The sequence below is a fragment of the Melanerpes formicivorus genome, unplaced genomic scaffold (genome assembly GCF_026170545.1).
Source record: "Melanerpes formicivorus ecotype bairdi unplaced genomic scaffold, bMelFor1.0.p_v2 SCAF_13, whole genome shotgun sequence".
NCBI lineage: Eukaryota > Metazoa > Chordata > Aves > Piciformes > Picidae > Melanerpes > Melanerpes formicivorus.
In genome coordinates, this window is record NW_027142365.1 from 2,711,397 (window position 1) to 2,734,671 (window position 23,275).

General features: G+C 59.1%; 2 protein-coding genes across 5 annotated transcripts; one reads left to right on the forward strand and one right to left on the reverse strand.

The window, feature by feature from the left end:
- Positions 1–484: 484 nt before the first annotated feature.
- On the reverse strand, positions 485–1,768 carry MRPL55 (mitochondrial ribosomal protein L55). Its single transcript, XM_068145845.1, has 4 exons — positions 1,715–1,768; positions 1,136–1,265; positions 746–971; positions 485–669 (listed from the first exon to the last, which is right to left on the reverse strand). Exons 2-4 carry the CDS (start codon positions 1,159–1,161, stop codon positions 523–525), a joined length of 399 nt encoding a protein of 132 aa, XP_068001946.1. The 5' UTR covers positions 1,162–1,265; positions 1,715–1,768; the 3' UTR covers positions 485–522.
- Positions 1,769–1,860: 92 nt separating this feature from the next.
- GUK1 (guanylate kinase 1) lies at positions 1,861–23,011 on the forward strand. 4 transcript variants are annotated; one of them, XM_068145841.1, is made up of 8 exons: positions 1,861–1,990; positions 12,450–12,563; positions 13,777–13,818; positions 16,396–16,492; positions 20,081–20,219; positions 21,137–21,221; positions 21,642–21,727; positions 22,831–23,011. In XM_068145841.1, exons 1-8 carry the CDS (start codon positions 1,951–1,953, stop codon positions 22,864–22,866), a joined length of 639 nt encoding a protein of 212 aa, XP_068001942.1. In that variant the 5' UTR covers positions 1,861–1,950; the 3' UTR covers positions 22,867–23,011. The 4 variants fall into 4 exon arrangements, with proteins under 4 accessions (XP_068001942.1, XP_068001945.1, XP_068001943.1 ...); XM_068145842.1 differs by lacking the exon at positions 1,861–1,990 and adding an exon at positions 7,371–7,475; XM_068145843.1 differs by lacking the exon at positions 1,861–1,990 and adding an exon at positions 12,187–12,270.
- Positions 23,012–23,275: the final 264 nt, after the last annotated feature.

The window sequence follows — 23,275 nt, forward strand, 5'->3', positions numbered from 1 at the left end:
CCCACTCTGCTCTGCTCTAAAGTCTGGAGAACTGAGTCCAATTCTGAGTTCCCCAGTTCAAGAGACAGGGAACTACTGGAGAAAGTCCAGCAGAGGCTACAGAGATGCTGAGGGACCTGAAGCATCTCTGTAAGGAAGAAAGGCTGAGACCTGGGGCGGCTGAGCCTGGAGCAGCCTGACAGGGGCTCCTGTCAATGCTCAACAGGAGCTAAAGGGCAGGGAGCAAGATGGGGCCACATTCTTTTCAGTGATGCCCTCCAACAGGACAAGGATCAACAGGCACAAACTGCAACCCAAGAGGTTCCACTTGAAGATGATTCATTGGTGTGAGAGTGCTGGAGCCCTGGCCCAGGCTGCCCAGAGAGGCTGTGGAGTCTCCCAAACCTGTGTGGACGTTGTGATCCTGAGCAAGCTGCTCTGTGTGACCCTGCTTTAGCAGGGCTGGATCTCCAGAGGTCCCTTCCAACCACCATCACTCCGTAACTCGTTTCTTGCCTTTATTTAGAACTTTATTCTACATCCTCACTTCTTCTTCCAGAACTTCTTGTAGGTGTCCAGGTCGATGCTCTCGAAGGTCTCCTCTGCCTGAACCTTGGGCTTGCCGGGGAACTGCCGCCGCAGCCGCGCCTTGCGCTCCGCCTCGGGCAGCGTGCTGCTGTCCAGGGGCAGCTGTGGGGGAACAGCGTCAGGCTCACCCAGGGGCCTCGCCTCGCTCCCCGCCTGCCCCAGCAGCCTCCTGCCTCACCATGAGGATCCTCTTCGGCTCCTTGTAGCGGAGGTGGATGGTGGAGCCGTCAGTCTTGACCAGGAGGACGGTGTAGAGCCGGCCGTAATGCTGGCGGTGGAGGTGGCAAACGGAGGCACGGTTGGAGCTGCTGCGGATGGAGGTGGTGATGGGTGGCAGCAGCCGGGGGATGGCGTCGAGGCGCAGGCTGCTGCTGGGAAGCAAAGGGCACCACAGCTGCTCAGGACTGTGAGATGTCATCACAGTGGGTTAAATGAGGGAGGATGCAAGCCTCCACCACAACCCCAGCTCCACCGAGGCTCCTGCTGAAGGACCCAGCTGCTCTCCTGGCTCCTGCCGAAGGACCCAGCTGCTCTCCTGGGTGATCACCACCACCCACACCCTGCTCACCTCAGTGCCCGCCTTGCAGCTGCCATCCTAGTGTGGGCAAACGCGGCTGGGTCCTCCACAAACGCCTCCTGCAGATGGTGAGGCAGCCTCCTGGGGACGCCCTGGGGCACAAGGAGCTCTCCTGGGCTGGCTATGGGATGACAGCCTCACGTCCTCATCACGGTGCAGACACCCAGGCTGCCATCACGACCCACCCAAGCCTGGTGCCCTTTTGCCCCCACCCGTGGTTCAGCACCATGATAGCTCCCCCCCATCCCAGCCACGGTACGTCCCCATGACGGGACCCCCTCCATCATGATTCGTCTCTATGATGGGGCCCCAAAATCCTACTTCATCTCCATGATGTCCTGTCCCCCCCGCAGTGGTTCATCCCTCATCACGGTTCCCCCATTCTTAACCATGGTTCATTCCCCGCGGCTTCCCCCCACGATGCCCCCTCCACACCTCCAATGTGGTTCAGCCCAGGACAGCCCCTCCCGCTCCGTCCCGCAATGGTTCAGGCCAGGTTGCCTTCTCTCCCCTCAGCCTCCCGGCTCCCCCCACGGCGCTGTCCTTCGGCCCAACGCGCCCCCTCATTACCGGCCCCCGATCCCCGCCATGGTTCGGCCTCAGGCGCCCCCAGACCCCTCCAATCGCCCCCCTCCCCGCCCCCCCTCCCACCCCGCGCTCATGGTCTGACCCGCCGCCCGCCGCTGACGTGACCGCCCGCTCCGGGATTCCGGCCCCTGTGGGTGACGTCAGGGCGCGCGGCGGGAGCGCGGGGGCTGCTGGGACCGATCCCCCTCCCGGCCCTCGCTCCCCCCGCCCCGTCCCCCATGAGCTGGCCGGGGCGGCTCGGCGCCATCGCCCGGGCGGGTGAGCGCGGCGGCGGCGGGCGGGCGGGCGCGGCTCGGCTCGGCTCGGCTCGGCTCGGGGGGCGCAGCCCGGCTCGGGGGGCGGAGGGGCACCAGCTGTGCCGGCGTCACTCACAGGGGTCTTGGGTTGGACAGCTGCAGTCGGCCACGGGCCTCTTCCCAGGGCTCCTCCACGGAGAGATCAGAGACACACCCCCCCCCCACCCCCGAGCGCCTCCCGGGGGCCCTGGGCTGAGCGGGGCCAGCCGGCACGGCCACCCCTGCAAGGAGCGCTCGGCTGCCGGGGCCCAGGCGGCTCCGAGGCCACACCTAGTGACCCGCGTTCGACGGGGAGCAGCCGGCCCCGGGGTGCTGGGGCAGAGGGGCTGGGCAGGGGGGGCCCTGCTGGGTGCCCGCCCCGTCCGGCACACGGGCGCTCCGCTGAGGGGTCCCTGCAGCCTGTGGGGGCGCTGAGCCCCCTCGCTGCCCCTCCAGCTGCTGGGTGACTGCTGTTGGCCCCGTGCAGGGCGGGTGTAGGTGGTGGGACCGGCTGGAAGCACAGCGGCAGAGGCGGGCCCGAGGCTGGCGGTGCCCCCATCCCACCAGCCGCCCCGGGCACCCGCGCTCTGCTGCTGCTGCTGCTGCTGCTCCTCCTGCTCCTGCTCCTGCTCCTGCTCCTGCTCCTGCTCCTGCTCCTGCTCCTGCTCCTGCTCCTGCTCCTGCTCCTGCTGCTCCTGCTGCTCCTGCTCCTGCTCCTGCTCCTGCTCCTGCTGCTGCTGCTGCCGCTGCCGCTGCTCGGGGGGGGGGGAGGCCTGGGGCGAGGAACCACCGCGGGGGCTGCATGCCGAAGCGCTGGGGTTTCGTGGGGGCTGTGCGAGGTGAGGCGGGGGCCGGGGTAAGCCCTGCCCGGGCACCCGAGAGCTAAGCGCTGTGCTGCACCGCAGGCGCTGCGGGGAAGCAGGTGGCGGAGTCGCCCCAGGCTGAGCTCCGCATCCGCAGGCGTTCACCTGCCCGGGGGAAGGGCCTCAGGCCTGTGGAGTGGTTAAAGTGGTGCAGTTCTGTGGCAGGACAGGCTCTGGGAGGGATGCCTGGACCCCGCTGGTTTCTGCAGTGACCTTCAGCAAGTGGTTCTTGTGCCTCCTGCTGCATCGCTGCTCCCTGCAGAGTGAGGAGTGCTAAGCAGTGCAGCCGGGGGAGGGTCTAATTAGTGCTCGTGAGAGCATTCTGAGACACTTGAAGGTGTCCAGAGGAGGGCAATGAGGCTGGGGAGGGGTCTGGAGCACAGCCCTGGGAGGAGAGGCTGAGGGAGCTGGGGTTGCTTAGCCTGGAGAAGAGGAGGCTCAGGGGAGACCTTCTTGCTCTCTCCAACTCCCTGCAGGGAGGTTGTAGCCAGGTGGGGGTTGGTCTCTTCTCCCAGGCAAGCAGCACCAGAACAAGAGGACACAGTCTCAAGCTGTGCCAGGGGAGATTTAGGCTGGAGGTGAGGAGAAAGTTCTTCCCAGAGAGAGTATTTGGCCATTGGGATGTGCTGCCCAGGGAGGTGGTGGAGTCCCCACCCCTGGAGGTGTTCAGGAGGGGATTGGATGTGGCACTTGGAGCCATGGTTTAGTCAGGAGGTGCTGGGTGACAGGTTGGGCTTGATGATCTCTGAGGTCTTTTCCAACCTGATTGATTCTATGATTATTTCCAGGCAAAAGGTGGCTGAGTGGTTCTGCCAGCTCTGGACACAGCTCTGGGGATGCTTTTGCTGCCTTCCATTCATCTGAGCAACCTGCTGGTTGTTGGGGCAGCACCTCTGAGGCCAGCAGCATCTCTGCATGCTGGGAAGCTGCAGGTGAAGCCCTGGAGCTTTCACTCACCCATTCCTTGACTGAATGAGGCTGCCCAAAGGGGTTGTGGAATCTCTGGAGCCTTTCCAGCCCCACCTGGCTGTGTTCCTGTGTGACCTGTGCTGAATTCTATGGCCCTGCCCTGGCAGGGGGGTTGGACTTGATGATCTTTGATGGTCCCTTCCAGCCCCTGTGAGCCTGGGACCAGTGAGCTTGTGCTCTGAGGAAATCTGTCAGCACCATCTGGGGCTGCTGCCTTTGGAGCAGCTGGTGCCATGGAGGTGCTGAAGGTTTGCCTGCTCTCAGGCAGTGTCCAGCTTGGTGGTTCAGCTGGGGCTGGGGTGGCTTTTCAGCAAGCAGCACAAGCCCCAGGAAGGGGGGACTGGTGGCTTTGTGAGGAGCCTGCTAAAAATAGGCAGTGGGATTTTAATCCTAATCCAGGAGACAATTCTTGGTGCTCCAGGGAAACTCTTCTAATCCTCTTTCCTGCTTTGTGAGGGGCCCTCTCCCTTCCCTGCAAAGCCTCTCTGCTAATCAGCATTAATTTGTTTAACTCTTCTGATGTCTGTCCTTTGCTCTGCTGGTTGTGTTCCTGCCTCCCAGGTAAAATCCAGGGGGAGCTCAGCAGACCAAGAAGTGTTGCTCACCCTGCTGATAACCTCCTGTGTCCTCCCTCAGTGACCACCCCATCAGCATCTGTGTTGGTCTTCAGTCCCAGGTGTGGCATCCTGGCCTGCAGCAGGAAGAGTGTGGCCAGCAGGAGCAGGGAAGTCATCCTGCCCTGTGCTCAGCACTGCTCAGGCCACACCTTGAGTCCTGGGTCCAGTTCTGGGCTCCTCAGGTTAGGAAAGATGTTGAGATGCTGGAAGGTGTCCAGAGAAGGGCAACAAAGCTGGGGAGGGGTCTGGAGCACAGCCCTGGGAGGAGAGGCTGAGGGAGCTGGGGTTGCTTAGCCTGGAGAAGAGGAGGCTCAGGGGAGACCTTCTTGCTGTCTACAACTCCCTGGAGGGAGGTTGGAGCCAGGTGGGGGTTGGTCTCTTCTCCTAGGCAGGCAACCAAGAGGACACAGTCTCAAGCTGTGCCAGGGGAGGTTTAGGCTGGAGCTGAGGAAGCAATTCCTCCCAGCAAGAGAGACTGGCCATTGGGATGTGCTGCCCAGGGAGGTGGTGGAGTCCCCATCCCTGGAGGTGTTTAGGAAGAGCCTGGCTGAGGCCCTTGGTGCCATGGTTGAGTTGATCAGATGGTGCTGGGTGCTAGGTTGGACTGGATGAGCTCTGAGGTCTTTTCCAACCTGGCTAATTCTGTTCTGCCTCCTCCCAGATGAGTCTTTACTTGGCCACCTTGCTGGCTGAGTCCAGCTTGCTGTGCCTTTGGTGGTCCCTGGCTCCGAAGCCCTCTCAGGAGGTGAGAGCCCCTCTGTGCTAGGTGTTGGCAGCCTGCTTGCTCTGAGGATGCCAACACCTGAGCAAAGAGAGGGAGGCAGAAATGAGCTGCTGCTGCTGCAGCAGCTTGGAGGTGTGACATGCAGGTGCCTGACTGGGCTGGGAGCTGGAGAGGAGATCTGGGAAGCCCCAGAGCCACCAGAGCTGGGTTCTCAGGCTTGCTTTTTGTGTGCTTTACCTGTGGTTGTTGAGGGCTTCAGGTTGCAGGATGAAGAGGAGCTGTGTTGGGCAGGGCTGGGGAAGGGGAGGGTGGGGGTGCAGCCTGGCTCCTTCTTGGGAGCCGTTCCTTGGGGCCAGGCCATGTGCATACCAAATCTGATGCTGGAGGTGAGAGCTGCTGTGTAGGTTCTCCTCCCACCTTGGGGCAGGTAATTTCTGCTCACCCTTCCATTGCATCTTCATCTCCAGCCCCAAGGCTCTGCCCCCAGCCTGCTGCACTGTGCTGGGTGCCTTCCAGAAGTGCTGTGTGGGAGTTGGATTTGCTGTGGGCTGGCAGAGATTCCCTCCCTGCCAGCTGGGCGTTTGCCATCTGCTGCCCACGAGGGCCCAGTCCTTCAGCTGCCAGTGGAAATGGCCTTTTCCTCCCCCCCCTCCCAAATTAAGCCTTGTTTTCCTCTTCACACCTCCAGCCAAGGAGGAGATGTTTGGGGAGCAGCCTGCAGGGCTTGTAGTTTGTTTGTAGCCTGTTTGCCAAAGGAGTGAGGTCTGTTATCACAGCCCCCAGGGCTTCTCTCTCTCTGGTTTTGAGTATCTGGGGGTGGGGAAAGGGGCATAAGGTAAGGGAGAGCAGCTCCATCCTACCCTGACAGCTCAGCAGTGCTCTTCCAGGGAGAGAAGCCCCACCAGCCCTGCAGGGTCCCCCCATGGAGCTGCTGGGGCATGCTGTTTGGAGCCTTGGGTTTGGTGGTGTGTGAGCCAGAGAAGCTTCCCTGTCACCTCTGTGGGTGGTAGCTTAGCTGCTGAGCTGAGCTGAGCTGAAGGATGGCTGGAGGCAGGAGCTGGGCAGGCTTCAGTCCTGCAGGAGAGGAACATTGCAGGAGGCTTGTGCCCAGCAGCAGCAGTGTGGCCAGCAGCAGCAGCAGTGTGCCCAGCAGCACCAGGACAGGGATTGTGCCCCTGGGCTGGGCACTGGTGAGGCCATGCCTGGAATATTGGGTTGGGTTTTGGGCCCCTCCCCACAGGCAGGACCCTGAGGGGCTGGGGCAGGCCCAGAGGAGGGCAGTGAAGCTGGGGAAGGACAGGGCTGGGGAGCAGTGTCTGAGGAAGCTGGGGCTGCTCAGCCTGGAGAAGAGAAGGCTGAGGGGAGAGCTGCTGGCTCTCTGCAGCTGTCTGGCAGGTGGCTGGTGCCAGGGGGGATCAGTCTCTTCTCCCAGGTAACAAGGGATAGGACAAGAGGAAGTGGCCTCAGGCTGTGCCAGGGCAGGTTTAGGTTGGAGATTAGGAAATAATTCTTCCCTGAAAGGGTAGTCAAGGCCTGCCCCAGGCTGCCCAGGGCAGTGCTAGCATCCCTGTCCCTGAGGCACTGCCAGGCCATGGAGATGTGGTGCTGAGGGACAGGGTCTAGTGGTGACCTGGCAGTGCTGAGCCAACAGCTCAAAGGTTTCTTCCAGGCAAACCCAACCTGTGATTCCAGGGTGAGCTCCTGGCTGCAAGCAAGGCTGGGGGAGGCCCTGAAGAGCTGCCTCAGCTGGGCAGCTGCTGGCTGCCTCCTGGGTGTGCTGTGAGTGCAGCAGCATCATGGCCTGGGGTCCATGCCTGAGGGGCATCAGTGTCAGCCCATCATCAGCCCTGGGTGGCTGTTGGTGCCCCTGGGGGAGGGTGGTGAGCTGCAGACCTCCCAGGGCCGTGTCCAGCTGCACAAGCTGGTGGTCTCACCCAGGAGGTGCCCCAGGCTGAGGAGCTGTGTGCCTTTGCACTGCTGTCTGCAGGGGCTGTGGGACCCCTGAGGTTCTGTGCAGAGACAGAGAGCCTCCAGCTCTGCCCCAGGCCAAGCACCCAGCAGTGAGCTCTGCCTCTGGCTCTGCCAGCAGGAGGGCAGGGAGTGGAGGAGAAGCCAGGAGAGGAGATTAAAGAGCAGAGAGTGCTTTTCATTGGCCATCTTAACCCTGCAGCTGGGTAATTGAGGCTTTGGCAGCTCACAAATAGCCCAGCTTCTGCTCTCCCCCTCCTGTGTGAGCCTGGCCCTGCTGGGAGCAGCTGAGTTTGGACCTTGGCAGCCAGGGAGTGGAAGCAGAAGGTAAGGAGGCATTGCAGCCTGCTCCCAGGCAGTGCTTTGCCTGCTGCTCCTTCCCCTCCCCACTCTGGGAATGAATGCAGTGGCTGTGAGTGGTCTGGGCAGCTTCCAAGTCCCTTTTTCTTCCCAGTGCCTGTGGAAGGGTGGCTGAAGTGCTGAGGGAGGAGAAGGGAAAGCTTTTTCCTCCAGCTGGGATGTGTGTCCTGGCTGGGATCTGCAGGCAGGGCCCAGGGACCTCTTCCTCTGGAGCAGCTCCTGCTGGCACAGGCAGGGCAGGCTGGAGGGGAAGCTGTGGTGTGGCAGGGGCTGTGCTGGCATCCAGATGTGTATGGGGACCCTTGGTGGTGGCCAGGGGGGCCGGGGTGTGCTGAAGGAGCAGCAGCTGGGAGCAGGGGTGCTGGGAGAAGCTTTGTGTAGCTCCTCTTCCTCTCCTGGAGTGTTCCACAGGCCATGGTCAGGGCTCAGCTGCTTTGGCTCCGTGGGCAAGAGGCACTGGCAGGGGCAGAAGAGAAAGAGATGCTTTAGCCAGCCCCCCAGGGCCCCTGCCTCCTTGCTCTGAGCAGTCAGGAGCACCTTGCTGGTGGGGAGGTGCAGGAGGGTGAGCTTTGCTCTCTTGGCACTGCACCTCTAGGCCATGTGGTAACTGGAGGGGAGCAGAGCTGAGGAGCCCAGGGTAGCACAGGTCCCCAGAGGCCTGCCTGCAGTTTGTGCAGCCCCACTGTGGGGTTCAGATGCTGGAGCTTAGTCCAGCAGCACAGCCAGGTACTGTGGGACTGGGCCTCAGAGGATCACACAGTGCTTTGGGTTGAAGGTGCCTTCAGAACTCAGCTAGTCCAACCCCCTGCACTCAGCAGGGACACTGGCCCCTGGAGCAGGCTGCTCAGAGCCCCACACAGCCTGACCTGCAGTGGTGCCAGGGATGGGGCAGCTCCCAGCTCTCTGGGCAGCCTGGGCCACTGCATCACCACCCTCAGCATGAGAAGTCTTCCTTCCCCTCAGTCTCAATCTCCCTCTTCTAGCAGACCCATCAGCCCTTGTGCTGTCACAGCAGGCCCTACTGGAAGGCCTCTCCCCACCTCCCCATGCCCTCTGAAGTGCCACCACAAGCTCTCCCTGGGGCTTTGCCTTCTCCAGGCTGAGCAAGCCCAGATGGCTGATCCTGGAGGCTCTCTGTGGCTCTTGCACACACCTGAGCTGCTGCTGGCAGCTGCTCAGCCTTGGTCTGTGCTGCCCAGGGGAGTGATGGAGTCACCACCACTGGAGGTGTTGAGGAAGAGCCTGGATGGGGCCCTTGGTGCCATGGCTCAGTTGGTTAGATGGTGTTGGGTGAGAGGTTGGACTGGGTGAGCTCAAAGGTCTTTCCCAACCTGGTCTGCTCTCCTACTCTCTTCTCCTACTCTCTTCTCCTACTCTCTTCTCCTACTCTCTTCTCCTACTCTCTTCTCCTACTCTCTTCTCCTACTCTCTTCTCCTACTCTCTTCTCCTACTCTCTTCTCCTACTCTCTTCTCCTACTCTCTTCTCCTACTCTCTTCTCCTACTCTCTTCTCCTACTCTCTTCTCCTACTCTCTTCTCCTACTCTCTTCTCCCTTCCCTCATCCTTTCCTGCAGGCTGGGGTAAGCTCTGCTCAGACAAGCAGGAGGCATCCCTTGGGAGCAGAGGGGAAGCTGCAGTGCTGCCTGATGAGTGCAGGAGGGGATTTAGGGCTAAGGAGGTCTCCAGCTCGGGGTCAGGGAAGCAGGCTGGCTGGATTAGCCTGCCCCACCAGCCACAGCTGATTTTGTAAGAGGCAGCCTGTGGCTTAAGGCTGTTTAAAGAGTGATATGTAAGGTCAGGCTGACATTGCTGTGATCTCACTCAAGATGGAAAGGCATTACCTGTCTGTCAGCTGACTGCTCCTCAGGTCCCACCCAGCCCAGCAGGTTAAATCTGGAGGGAATAAACCCCCCAGCACTTCCAGGGGCTTTATTTGTTCCAGAAAGGTACTGTATGAAATGGGAGGGGGGGAAAGGACCTTGTTTGATTTGGCCCTCTTTCTTCATCCCCTCTGGTGCAGAAGCTGCTGAATTGCTGGGGATGGGTTGGCATCTTTATCCCCATGGTGAGAACTAACCTCTCTTCCCTCCCCAGAGAGGCAGCCCCAGGAGGACACCCAGGTTTTGGCAGCAGGGGTTAGACTCTTAGGATCTTCAGAGGTCCCTTCCAGCCCCTGCTGGTCTATGATTCTGTGGCTTCTTTCCTGCTGGCTGCAGCAAGGTCTGTCTGGCCCCAGGCTGCCTGTTTGGGTTTTATTTCTTGTGACAGGACCCAAACTTTTCTTTCTTGCCATGAGACACCTTGAGCTGGAGTTTGCCTGGAGCTCCAGGCCAGAGGTTAGCTGTATCCCAGGTAAGCCCAAGGCCTCACAGGGGTGCTCTGGTGGGGCCTCACAGGGGTGCTCTGGTGGAGCCTCACAGGGGTGCTCTGGTGGAGCCTCACAGGGGTGCTCTGGTGGGGCCTCACAGGGGTGCTCTGGTGGGGCCTCACAGGGGTGCTCTGGTGGGGCCTCACAGGGGTGCTCTGGTGGGGCCTCACAGGGGTGCTCTGGTGGAGCCTCACAGGGGTGCTCTGGTGCAGCCTCACAGGGGTGATCTACCTGACTTCCCAGGCTCTCAGGCAGTGATAGGACTAGGGGCAATGGACTGAAGCTGGAGGTGGGGAGATTCAGGCTGGAGGGGAGGAGGAAGTTCTTCCCCATGAGAGTGGTGAAGCCCTGGAATGGGTTGTCCAGGGAGGTGGTTGAGGCCCCATCCCTGGAGGTGTTTAAGCCCAGGCTGGCTGAGGCTGTGGCCAGGCTGACCTAGTGTGGGGTGTCCCTGCCCATGGCAGGGAGGTTGGAACTGGCTGATCCTTGTGGTCCCTTCCAACCCTGACTGATTCTATGATCTGGTGGAGGACACACTGAGCTTCTGGTCTGGGTTTCAGCACTTTGTCTGTTCAGGACAAGGACTTCAGAGTGTGGCTGCTTCAGAGTGTGGCTGTTTATCCCTGCACTGAGAGGAAACCTCTAACTGTCCCTCCCAGGCTTGCAGTTTGTACCCCTTGGGCTGTAAGTGGCCATCATGGGGGTGGTCTCTTGGCATCCCCCACTCAGAGCTGCAGGTGTGTAGCACTGGCTGATTTCTGCCCTGCCAGTGTCCCCTGGAAACCCTCCCCCCAGGAGAGGGAAGCAGCTGTGACTGTGTCTGTCAGAGCAAGAGCTGAGGTGGCACTGCCCCGTGGGGGGGTGTCCCAGGGTGCTTGCAGATGCCAGCAGGCACTGCCAGCACTTTCATGGGATCAGAGAACTGTCAGGGCTGGAAGGGACCTCCAGGCTCAGCCAGTCCCAACCCCCTGCCCTGGGCAGGGACACCTCACACCACAGCAGGTTGCTCACAGCCACCTCCAGCCTGGCTGCAAACACCTCCAGGCAGGAGGCTTCCACCACCTCCCTGGGCAACCTGTGCCAGGCTCTCACCACCCTCCTGAGGAACAACTTCTTCCTCACATCCAATCTCAATCTCCCCACTTCTAGTTCTGCTCCATCCCCCCCAGTCCTATCCCTCCCTGACACCCTCAAGAGTCCCTCCCCAGCTTTCTTGGAGCCCCCTGCAGATGCTGGAAGGCCACAATGAGGTCTCCTCAGAGCCTTCTCTCCCCAGCTTTGCTCCTGTTAGAGAAACTTCTCTCTAGGATTGGGGTTCAGAGGGACAGAGAAGAATGCTAGGAGAGAGCTGGCTTGAGCTACCCCAGTTTAGAGGCTCTGGACCCAGTCTCCTCTCAGGCTCATTTGAGAGGAAGTGCTCACACTGCAGCACTGCACCTCCTCTATTTGTCTGAGGTCTTTGTCCCCCAGGTAAGGATCAGGGCCAGCAGCAAGGCAAGGTGGAGCTGTCCTGCTGCATTGCTGCTGGCCTCTGCTCTCCAAAACAATGTCCAAGTGCTCAGAGTTCCCAGGCTGGAGCTTTGGCAGCAGCACAGAGCTGGCAGCTCCCCCTGGCTGCAGCCAATCTGATGTAATGCTTCTTCACATTCCCTTCCAATTCCTGCTCTCCCACTTCCCTCCTCTCAGCTCCAGGCTTGTGGCTTACCACCACTGCAGGTTTGCCTGCAGGAATCCATACCCAGGGGTGGAGGTCAGGCACTGCTGGGCTTGAGCCCCTCTGGGAATCCACTGCTGTGCTTTGGGCAGTGCTGGGCTCCCCTCAGGTTAGGAAAGAGGTTGAGCTGCTGGAAGGTGTCCAGAGAAGGGCAACAAAGCTGGGGAGGGGTCTGGAGCACAGCCCTGGGAGGAGAGGCTGAGGGAGCTGGGGTTGCTTAGCCTGGAGAAGAGGAGGCTCAGGGGAGACCTTCTTGCTCTCTCCAACTCCCTGAAGGGAGGTTGTAGCCATGTGGGGGTTGGTCTCTTCTCCCAGGCACCCAGCACCAGAACAAGAGGACACAGTCTCAAGCTGTGCCAGGGGAGGTTTAGGCTGGATGTGAGGAAGAAGTTCTTCCCAGCAAGAGAGATTGGCCATTGGGATGTGCTGCCCAGGGAGGTGGTGGAGTCCCCATCCCTGGAGGTGTTCAGGAAGAGCCTGGCTGAGGCCCTTGGTGCCATGGTTGAGTTGATTAGATGGTGTTGGGTGATGGGTTGGACTGGATGAGCTCTGAGGTCTTTTCCAACCTGGCTAATTCTATTCTGCCTCCTCCCAGATGAGTCTTTACTTGGCCACCTTGCTGGCTGAGTGCAGCTTGCTGTGCCTTTGGTGGTCCCTGGCTCCAAAGCCATCCCAGGAGGTGAGAGCCCCTCTGTGCTAGGTATTGGCAGCCTGCCTGCTCTGGCTGGGTTGCTCAGATGGTGTTGGGGGTAGCTTGGCCTCGAGGCTCTCTGAGGCCTTTGCCTGGTGCCTTCTCTCCTCACTCTGGCTTTCCTGGCTGTCTCTAACTGGCAGTGTGTCTCTTTTGTGTCTTTGCAGCCATGCAGGGACCAAGACCAGTGGTTCTGAGTGGCCCTTCAGGTGCAGGCAAGAGCACTCTGCTAAAGAAACTGCTGAGGGACTATGAGAACATCTTTGGCTTCAGTGTCTCCCGTGAGTGCCTCTGGGGAAGGGCTCTGGAGGAGCTGAGAAGCTCAGGGGAACAAAATGAGCTTCCCTTTGTGTTGCTCCACCCTGAGCCTCTCCCCTCACTCCAAACTAGATCTTAACTGTTTTCCTCAGGGTTTCATCCTGGTAGATGTTCCTTTTGCCACCCCCTGCCTAGGCTGCTTAGAGCTTGGCAGCTGCTGCTCTGTGAATGCTTACAGGTGATCAGAGCCTTGTGTTGGGCTGACTCCTGGTCCTGAGTGAAGTCATCATCAGTGTTACCCTCCCTGCTCACCACCAGGCCCTTCTAGGTGTGCAGAGCTGCTGCTTAAAGTGATCCTAGTCTGGAAAATTCCCAGCAGGGTCCCAAGGGTTTCATGCAGCCAACAAAAGCCACCCCCAGCCTTTGTGCCCCTGCCTTGGGGAGGGATTTGCCCTTAAGTCTGTAGGTGCTGCCACAAGCCCTTAGCATGAAGAGCACAGCGAAGTAGGGCACCTCTGATTCCCTTCAGTGAGGCAGAGGTTTGAGTAACAGCTCCTGGATTACACAGGAAAGCTTTAGCAGAGCTGGAAACTGAGCCCAGCCTCCCCCCTGGCTGCTTAGCCCCTGGCAATCCTCACTGATTGTCCTCAGGTTATTCAGGACTCTTGGCTGGCTATGTTTAGTCCAGGGCTGAACTCCAGCAGTTGCTTTACCAGCCAGTGACTCCTCCCTAGCAGAGAAGGGATCAGGAAGAGGAGAGCAGAGCCATGGGCTGAACTGCAAATGGCTTTAGTGAAACCACAGAACTGAGGCTCATGGAAAGGGAACCAAACTGCTCTCAGCCCAGCCAAGGTTCACACTGGATGGAAGGCAGCACTCAGGAGCAGGGGAAGGCCTGGGGCCAGAGGAAGAAGGGAGCTCAAGCAGGAGGCTCCTCTTCCTCCACAACCTTCCCCCTTTACACTGAGCATGATGTTTCTGGTCTGGGGCACACTGGGGCAGTGTCCTGGCTGACTCCAAACTGACCTGCAGCCATGGGACTCTGGCCCAGCACAAGCAGGCCAGGCTGGCTGGGTGCTGGGGTGTGCTACACTGCCCAGTGCCTGAGGCTTGGCTTGTTTGAAATGGATCAGAGCTGATCAGCTGACTCCCTGATGGGGTTAGTCTGCTGTGGCTTTGGGTCTTTGATGCCATCAACATTTACAAGGGTTTGGGTTGTGTTGTTTTCATTCACAGATACCACAAGGCAGCCAAGGCCTGGAGAAGTAAATGGCAAAGGTGAGTGTGCTGCAGCTGGGCCTGGCCCCTCTGGCTCAGCAAGGAAGCAGAGGAGCAGGAAGGTTGGAAAAGACCTCAGAGATCATCCAGTCCAACCTCTCACCCAGCACCTCAGGACTAAACCATGGCTCCAAGTGCCACAGCCAATACCCTCTTGAACACCTCCAGGGGTGGGGACTCCACCACCTCCCTGGGCAGCACATCCCAATGGCCAGTCTCTCTTTCTATGAAGAACTTCTTCCTCACCTCCAGCCTAAACTCCCCCTGGCACAGCTTGAGACTGTGTCCTCTTGTTCTGGTGCTGGGTGCCTGGGAGAAGAGACCAACCCCCACCTGGCTCCAACCTCCCTTCAGGGAGTTGCAGAGAGCAAGAAGGTCTCCCCTGAGCCTCCTCTTCTCCAGGCTAAGCAACCCCAGCTCCCTCAGCCTCTCCTCCCAGGGCTGTGCTCCAGACCCCTCCCCAGCTTTGTTGCCCTTCTCTGGACACCTTCCAGCAGCTCAACATCTTTCCTAAACTGAGGGCCCCAGAACTGGACACAGGACTCAAGGTGTGGCCTGAGCAGTGCTGAGCACAGGGCACAATGACCTCCCTGCTCCTGCTGGCCACACTGTCCCTGCTGCAGGCCAGGATGCCCTTGGCCTTCTTGGCCACCTGGCTGGACCATCACTTTGTCTGTGGAGTCCCTGCCTGCATCCCTCCAGTGGATAAGTCACACAATCACAGAATGTTTGGCTTGGAAAGAGCCTTACAGATCACCTGGTTCCAGCCCCCTGCCATGGGCAAGGCCATCTCCTAACAGACCAGGTTGCTCAGGGCCCCAGCCCCAGCTTCTCTGGGCAGCCTGTTCCAGTGCCTCACCACCTTCAAGGGAAACAATTCCTCCCTGATCTCCAGTTCTGTGCTCAGAGGGTTCATTTCCTCAGGCAGATGTTCAGTGCTGATGTGTTTGAGAGCGTTGGGTGTGCTGGAAACCCACAAACAAACCCACTCCTGCTCTTCACCTCAGTGGCAGGGAGGCTGCAGCCATCTGCAGCTGTTCTGCAGCATGTGCCATGCCTTGGGGAAGGTACTGCAGAGGGCTGGGCTTTGCAGACCAAAGTCCAGCTGAGTGGTGCAGTGTTAGCAGGGGCAGAGCACAGGCTGCAGCTTTCTCTCCTGCACACCATCTCTGCCAGCTGCTGGCTGGGGTTTGCAGAGCAGGACTCTCACTTTAAGCACCCTGCTGCCTGACTTGTTTGGGTTTTTCCCCCCAAGGTAGCTCTGGTGGGGCCCCTAAAAATGCCCAAGGCTTTGGGAGATGCAGCTGTTCAGTGAGATGTCTTTGTCTGTCTTAGCAGCTTCTGCCCAGCTGCTCTGCTCTGCTCTTGTAAGCACACCAGAGTGTATTGCAGAGGGAGCCCAATGAGCTTTGCTCCTCATTTCCTCTGGCAGGCTGCAGGCTGAGGTGAAAGGCAGGGGGTTTTACAAGACAGAGCAGCCTTGCTTTGGAGTTTGATTGGTTTTGATGTCCCTTTTATCTGCCTTGGTCCCACTCCAGCCCTTCATCACAAACCCTTTCAGGTGAAGGGCCCTGGCAGTGTTTTCCACACCTGTGGGAGTGGGGAGGGGGGGAGCTCCCACTGCACCAGAAAGGGGAAAGGGCATGAAGGAGAGGGTGCAGCAGCTTTGTAGCCACACATCCAAGCTCCAGAAGATTTTGAGCAGGTGCCTGGGCAGCTGGTGTGGAGGGAGGATGTGAGGTGTGGTAGGTAGGAAGGGGAGAGGGGATGTGAGGTGTGGTAGTTAGGAAGGGGAGAGGGGAGGGGAGGTGTGGCAGGTAGGAAGGGCAGAGGGGAAGGGATGTGTGGCAGGTAGGAAGGGCAGAGGAGAGGGGATGTGTGGCAGGTAGGAAGGGCAGAGGAGAGGGGATGTGTGGTGGGTAGGAAGGGCAGAGGAGAGGGGATGTGTGGTAGGTAGGAAGGGCAGAGGAGAGGGGATGTGTGGTGGGTAGGAAGGGCAGAGGGGAAGGGATGTGTGGCAGGTAGGAAGGGCAGAGGGGAGGGGATGTGTGGCAGGTAGGAAGGGCAGAGGGGAAGGGATGTGTGGCAGGTAGGAAGGGCAGAGGAGAGGGGAGGTGTGGTAGGTAGGAAGGGCAGAGGGGAGGGGATGTGTGGCAGGTAGGAAGGGCAGAGGGGAGGAGATGTGTGGTAGGTAGGAAGGGCAGAGGGGAGGGGATGTGTGGTAGGTAGGAAGGGCAGAGGGGAAGGGATGTGTGGCAGGTAGGAAGGGCAGAGGAGAGGGGATGTGTGGTGGGTAGGAAGGGCAGAGGGGAGGGGATGTGTGGCAGGTAGGAAGGGCAGAGGAGAGGGGATGTGTGGTGGGTAGGAAGGGCAGAGGGGAGGGGATGTGTGGCAGGTAGGAAGGGCAGAGGGGAGGGGATGTGTGGCAGGTAGGAAGGAGATGATCTGCAATCAGCCCTCTCCAAGGTGGGTTTTGAGTTGCTGGTCACTGACTTCCTTCCTGGGTATCCTTTTGACCACAAGCTTCACCTTCAGAGCTGTTCATTCCTGGCTGCCTTTCCTGTCTTGCTTCTCCAGATTACCACTTTGTGTCCAGAGAGGAAATGCAGAGAGAAATTGCTGCTGGAGAATTCATTGAGCATGCAGAGTTCTCTGGAAACATGTATGGGACAAGGTAAGTGCTTCAGCTGCTCTCACTGCTGAGCTGCAGTGGTGCTGGGCAGCTATGAGGGGGGTGAAGGGAGCAAGCTTTTAACCTGCCTACACTATTTCCCCCCCAGCCACACAGATTCTCCTTTCCTTTTGGTAGTGAGGGCCTTGACAGCTTTATTAAGGCAGCAAAACCAATCATAGAATCAATCAGGTTGGAGAAGACCTCAGAGATCATCGAGTCCAAGCTGTTACCTAACACCTCCTGACAACTGGAGCATGGCTCCAGGTGCCACATCCAAGCCTTTTGTCAGCACCTCCAGGGATGGGGACTCCACCACCTCCCTGGGCAGCACATCCCCATGGCCAATCTCTCTTGCTGGGAAGAACTTTCTCCTCACCTCCAGCCTAAACCTCCCCTGGCACAGCCTGAGACTGTGTCCTCTTGTTCTGGTGCTGCTTGCCTGGGAGAAGAGACCAATCCCCACCTGGCTACAACCTCCCTTCAGGGAGTTGGAGAGAGCAAGAAGGTCTCCCCTGAGCCTCCTCTTCTGCAGGCTGAGCACCCCCAGCTCCCTCAGCCTCTCCTCCCAGGGCTTGTCACTCCCAGCAGCCTGCAGAGTTAGCTCCTCAATGAAGTCATCATTGGGCTAAATTCTGTTTGGCTCCCAGTGCCTGAGGGCTGCTGGAGTGGTTCCTGCACTTAGCACTTTCCTTACAGAGAGATGATTGCACAGGTTATTCACACTCCCTAACACTCTCCCAGTGCTTGCAGAGGGCAGGGGCTGGAATGGAGACTTCCTCTCCTCACCCTTGCATTACCTAATGGCCCTGCCTAGGAGGAGTTCAGGAGATGACCTCTCTGATGTCTGCCCTCAAGCAAATCATCTCTGCTGCCTGTGAGCTGCAGGGCACCTTTGAGTGGGGGGCTTCAAGGAGGTGGGGCTTGAATCAGCATTGCCCTGGGGCTGAGGCTCAAGAAAATCCTTAGCTGCAGTGTTCATTAGGAGTCAGAGAGCTAATTACTGTGAGGCAAGAGCCTGCTGAGGGGGAAGAGATGCTGCTTCAGATGCTTCATCAGTTGCATCCCAGCATGCTGGGGGCTGGCAGGGGGGCTCTGGGGATCATCTAGTCCAAAGTCCCCTGCCAGAGCAGGGCCAGCCACAGCAGGTTCCCCCTGGCTGGTGAGGTTCTGAAGCAGGGCAGCCTGGGCCAGTGAGCTGTCCTCCTCAAAGCTAAGAACTTCCTCCCCATGTTCAGCCAGAGCCTGCTGTTGCCCCCTGAGGGTGCTGTCCCCATGGGAGGTGCCAAGGTGCTCCAGAAGCCTGGAGATGATGATGATGGCACTCTGGGGCATGGCTTGGTGGGGCTGGGTTGATGGTTGGACTTGGTGATCTCAGAGGTCCTTCCAAGCCTACTGATCCTGTGCTGAGGCCCCAGGCTGAGCATGCAGGAGGTGTGCTGAGCTCTTTGCCTTGCAGCAATGTGGCTGTTTCCACACAGGGTGTCCTGCTGTCCCCACAGCTAAGGGCAGCCTCACAGGGGTCAGGCTGTGGTCCCTCTAAGCCTGATGAAGGAGCACCAATCCCTTCCCTGCCCCAGCCTTGACACTTCAGGGTGACTGGTTTGGCAAGAGAAAGAAAACCTGACAGCTCATCCTCCAGATACTCAGAAGCATGGAGAACCTGAGTTCAGGCTCCCTAATCCCTGACTCATCCTGTGCAGGACAGGCTTCTGTCCTTCTGCTGTGTGCTTAATCCAGCCAGCCCCAGGCTGGAGGAGCTGGCTGCTCTCTGCTGGAGCCTGATGTGGAGGGACAGTTGATTTGGAGCCTCTTCCTCAGGGTGGGTGCAATCCCCCTGAACTTTGCAGCCATCTGAGACCTGCACCACATGAAATTGCACACTTGGCTTTGTCTCAGAGCTGCTTGCCCTCCCTTTGGTGCTCTCTGCACATTCCTGTCTCTCTGGGGTGGTGGCAGTGCAGGGGAGAGGCTGAAATGAACCCCAAACCCCACAGACCCCAGAGTTTCCCTGAGGCCACTTGAAGTTAGAGGCTGGACTGAGAGTGCAGCCATGGGATCAGACAACAGGCAGGCCTGGTGCTTCAGGACAGGGTTTGGTGGGCATGGTGGAGCTGGGCTGGTGCTGGAGTTGATGATCTCAGAGGTCTTTTCCAACCTGAATGGTTCTGTGATCTCTTCCCCAGGGCTCTGGGAGCTGCTGGCTCTTTGTGGAGCAGCTGTGGCAGTTGTGACCCCAGGCACAGCTTTCAAGTGGCAAACCAAGCCCTCTGGGGGGGTTGTGGCTTTGCAGTGGATAGGGCTCAGGTCTGGGCTGTTGCTGCTGCTCACCCAGGCAAGGCAGCAAACCCCTCTGTGTGTGGGGGGCACAGATGGGTCTGGTGGCTTCACCTCATCTTCCTCCTTGGGGCTTGTGATCTGTGTTGAGGGACTCTTGGGTCAGGAGCAAAGTCACCAGCCACCTCTATGCCCCTGCATGGCTGCATCTCAGCAGGGGCTCTGCAGGCAGTAGATCTGCTGCACTGAGCAGCCCTGGAGGCTGCCTGCCTGCTCTTCCCCCCCAGCCAGCATGAGGAGCTAAGGACTGGAGCAGTGATAGTCCCCCTGATTGGCACCAGTGAGGTCACCCCCAAAGACTGGGTTCACTTCTGGGTTCCTCACTCCAAGGAGGACATTGAGGAGCTGGAACATGTCCAGAGAAGGGCAGCAAGGCTGCTGAAGGGCCTGGAGAACAGGGCTGGGGAGGAGCAGCTGAGGGAGCTGGGGGTGTTCAGCCTGAAGGTTGCTGAGGGGAGGCCTTCATGAGAGGAGGTTGGAGTGAGGTGGGGATGGCCTCTTCTCCCAAGGCACAAGTGATTGGACAAGAGGAAATGGCCTCAGGTGGCAGCAGGGGAGGTTTGGGTTGGACTTGAGGAACAATTCCTTCTCCAAAAGGTTGTTGAGCCCTGGCCCAGGCTGCCCAGGGCATGGTGGGGTCCCCATCCCTGGAGGGCCTGAAAAGCCATCAGATGTGGTGCTGAGGGCTGTGGTTCAGCAGTGCCCTGGCAGTGCTGGGCTGAGGCTTGGATGTGATCTGAAAGGTCTCTTCCACTCAAACCATTCTGTCACTGCCTCAGGCTGCTCTGCTGCTCAGCCAGGTTTTGCCAGCCTCTCTAGAAGGAGACAGCAGGTCCCCACTCCTGCCTTGCAGTTGGCAAGAGCAGAGCAGCCTCTCCCTTCATCTCCATCACAGTTTGGATGCAGAGGAGCCCTGGGAGGTGAAGACCTGCTGTTGAGGGGGACACCCCAAACCTCCCCTGCTCTGCCTGGGTGCTCTGAGCCCCTGAGACAGTCTCAAGCTGTGCCAGGGGAGGTTTAGCCTGGATGTTAGGGAGGAGTTCTTCACAGGAAGAGAGATTGGCCATTGGAATGTGCTGCCCAGGGAGGTGGTGGAGTCCCCATCCCTGGAGGTGTTTAGGAGGAGCCTGGCTGGGGTGCTTGGTGCCATGGTTGAGTTGATCAGATGGTGCTGGGGGAGAGGTTGGGCTGGATGAGCTCCAAGGGCTTTTCCAACCTGCTTGATTCTATTCCTGTTCTCTCCTCTGTCCCCAGCAAAGGTGCAGTGCAGGCTGTTCAGGCCCAGAACCAGATCTGTGTCCTGGACATCGACATCCAGGGGGTGAAGAATCTGAAGCAGACGGAGCTGAACCCCATCTACATCTCGGTGCAGCCTCCCTCCATAGCCATCCTGGTGAGCGCCCGCCTTCCCTTGCCGTTAGGCGCCTAGAGGTAATCAGCACCTTGCTCTGACGCCACAGGCCTTCCCCCTTCCCCCCTCCTGTGCTCTGGGGGGCTCTGCAACACCTGGGCAGGACATTCCTGAGCTCACTGTGACCCCCAGCTCCCCAGGGCCAAACCCCTCCTGTGCTGCAGCGTTTGAGCCTCCCCTGTGCGGTTTCCACCCCGTGGCTCATGGACAGCTTCTAAGTGCAGGAGTTGTGCTGGATGCTGGGGAGGGAAGGGGTTTGGTGCTGAGGTTTACCTCCAGGAGCTGAAGTTCAACCAAGGGAGGCTGGTTCCCAGGTCTTAGGACTGCAGTGTGCCTCTTGCCAGTGGAAGTCACCCTCGTGGCTCAGGGAGGGATGTGGCCTTGCTGAAGCCACACAAGGAGTGCAGAGTGGTGAAGGCCTGCACTCCTGCTCTCCTAGCTTGCCCTCAGGAGATCAGGCAGTTTGGGTTCCTGTTGAGTTTGTGGAGGAGAAAACCAACAGCACCAGACACCATAGCCCAGCAGAGCTTGTCTCTCCCAGCACTACCTGCAAACAAAACCACAGTGACAAAACAACAAACTCCCACCACCAAACAACCAAAAACCCAACAAAACACTCCCCCCAATCAATCAACCCCCCCCCCACCCCCCCAGCCAAACAAAAGGGGATGCAAAGAGCCTGGGAAGCAGAGCCCTGGGTTGGGAGAGCTTGAGCCCAAACTCAGCTTGGCCCCTGGTTTGCTCTGGGCTGCAAGTGATGCCCTCTGCAGAGCACTGCTTCCCAGGCCCTTGGTGGGCAGCAGCAGCAGCAGCTGGCAGGCAGCCCTGGGTGGGGGGTGGCTCCTTGGGGGCAGCACTTGGAGCCTGCCCCTCTGGCATGTGCTTGTCCTTGGCTGTAGGAACAGAGGCTCCGGGACCGCAGGACCGAGACGGAGGAGAGCCTGCAGAAGCGGCTGGCTGCAGCGCGGGTGGACCTGGAGCTTAGTAAGTCCAGGCAGCTCTGAGGGGGCTGCCCCCTGGCAGGAGATGTGCTGGGGGGTTGAGAGCCAGCCTGGGGTGAAAATGCTGTGGGAGGAGCTGGGGGTTTTGTGCAGGAAAGGTTTGGATCACCACAACCTCGAGCGGTGCTCTGCTGGGTGCCTGGGAGACCAACCCCCACCTGGCTCCAGCCTCCCTGCAGGGAGTTGTAGAGAGCAGTAAGGTCTCCCCTGAGCCTCCTCTTCTCCAGGCTAAGCAACCCCAGCTCCCTCAGCCTCTCCTCACAGGGCTGTGCTCCAGACCCCTCCCCAGCCTCCTTGCCCTTCTCTGGACACCTTCCAGCAGCTCAATGTCCTTCTTAAGCAATGATGAGAGATGACATGGAAAAAATGTTCTCCTCTAACTCCTCTGTCCTCTCCTTCCCAGGTAAAGAGCCTGGCCTGTTTGACTTGGTCATCATTAATGATGACTTAGAAAAAGCCTATTCTGAGCTGAAGGAAGTGCTCCTGGAGGTGAGTTCCTGGGGGTGTTCTGCCTCAGTGTCCAGGCAGGCCTGACCTCTGGGCTGAGCAGCTGAGGGGCTGCCTACAGGAAGCCACTGAAGTGTGACCTCATGCCCACACTTGGCCTGGTTTGAGCTGCTAAGTGGTGCCCTTGGGCACAGGCCCTGGGTACCCTTGGGCACAGGTCCTGGGTGAATGATGATGGGGCAGTGGCCTAAGAGTGGGAAACAGATCTCTGTGAGGAGCAAAGGCTGAGACACCCTGGGGCTGTTGAGTCTGGAGGAGAGCTGTCCCAGAGGGGATCTGAGCAAGACCTAAAAGTTGAGGGGCAAGAGGCTGGGGCCAGACTCTTACCAGTGGTGCCCAGGGACAGGACAAGGGGGAACAGCACAAACTGGAAGCCAGGAGGTTCCATCCAAACATGAGGAAAAGTTTCACCATGAGGGTGCCAGAGGCCTGGCCCAGGCTGCCCAGAGAGGTTGTGGAGTCTCCTTCTCTAGAGAGGGTCACAGAATCCCTAAGGTTGGAAAAGACCTCAGAGCTCATCCAGTCCAAGCTGTCTCTAGTGCAACTCCTCTGCAGTCAGCAGGGACGTGTCCAGCTGGATGAGGTTGCTCAGAGGTGGTGGAGTCCCCACCCCTGGAGGTGTTCAAGCACTTGGGGCCATGGTTTGGTGGCCATGGTGGGCCTGGGTTGCTGGCTGGACTCAGAGAGCTTTTCCAACCCAAACCATTCCATGATTCTGGACTTAGCTTTGCACACTGTGCAGAAGTTCCAAAGCCACCTGGACATGGTGCTCCTGGGCAAGCTGCTGTGGGTGCCCTGCTTCAGCTGAGGGCTGGAGGGGATGATCTCCCTTCCAGCCCCCACCAGTGTGGGACTGTGTCATCCAGCATGGTGCTGGGTAAGGATCAGAGCAGTGTGGAAGAGAGGTGCTGTCTCTGAAGAGCCTCCAAGGCAACCCCTGCCTTGTCCCTAAGGCTCAGCTGGGAGCTCTGAGCTTGGTGCTGTGGAGCTTATCTGAGGAGATGCTGGCTTGTGGTCTGCAGGGAAACCAGGAGCTGCTCCCAAGGAGTGGCAGGGGCTGAACTGTTTTCCTCATCTCCTTGCAGGAAATCCAGAAGACCCAGGAGTCCAGGAAGTCCTGAGCTGAGGCTGCTTGGACCTTGTGACTTTGCACAGCATTCCCACAGCAGGTGGCACCCTGAGAGACATTCCCTCTAGCCTGCTCCTCCTCCCACCTCGCTCTAGGATGTTTTTATTAAAAGGAGAGAAAACCACAAGGTGGCCACAGCTCTGTTTCTGTTCTCCCCATGCTCAGCACAGCCTCTCCCAGCATTGCTGCCTGGGAAGTGGCCACCATGGCAGCTGCTGCCCGAGGGCAGAGGTGTCCCACGGGGCTGGAGGGGAGCTGCCAGGCTCAGGAGGTGCACAGGTTTCCACCTGCAGACAGCATCTTCCATCCTGTCACAAATGGTGGCACCCCCTTGCTCCCTCTGGTTCCTGCTTCCTGCTGCAGCTCCTTGGGGTGGTTCTGCTGCCCTTGGCCTCTCTGTG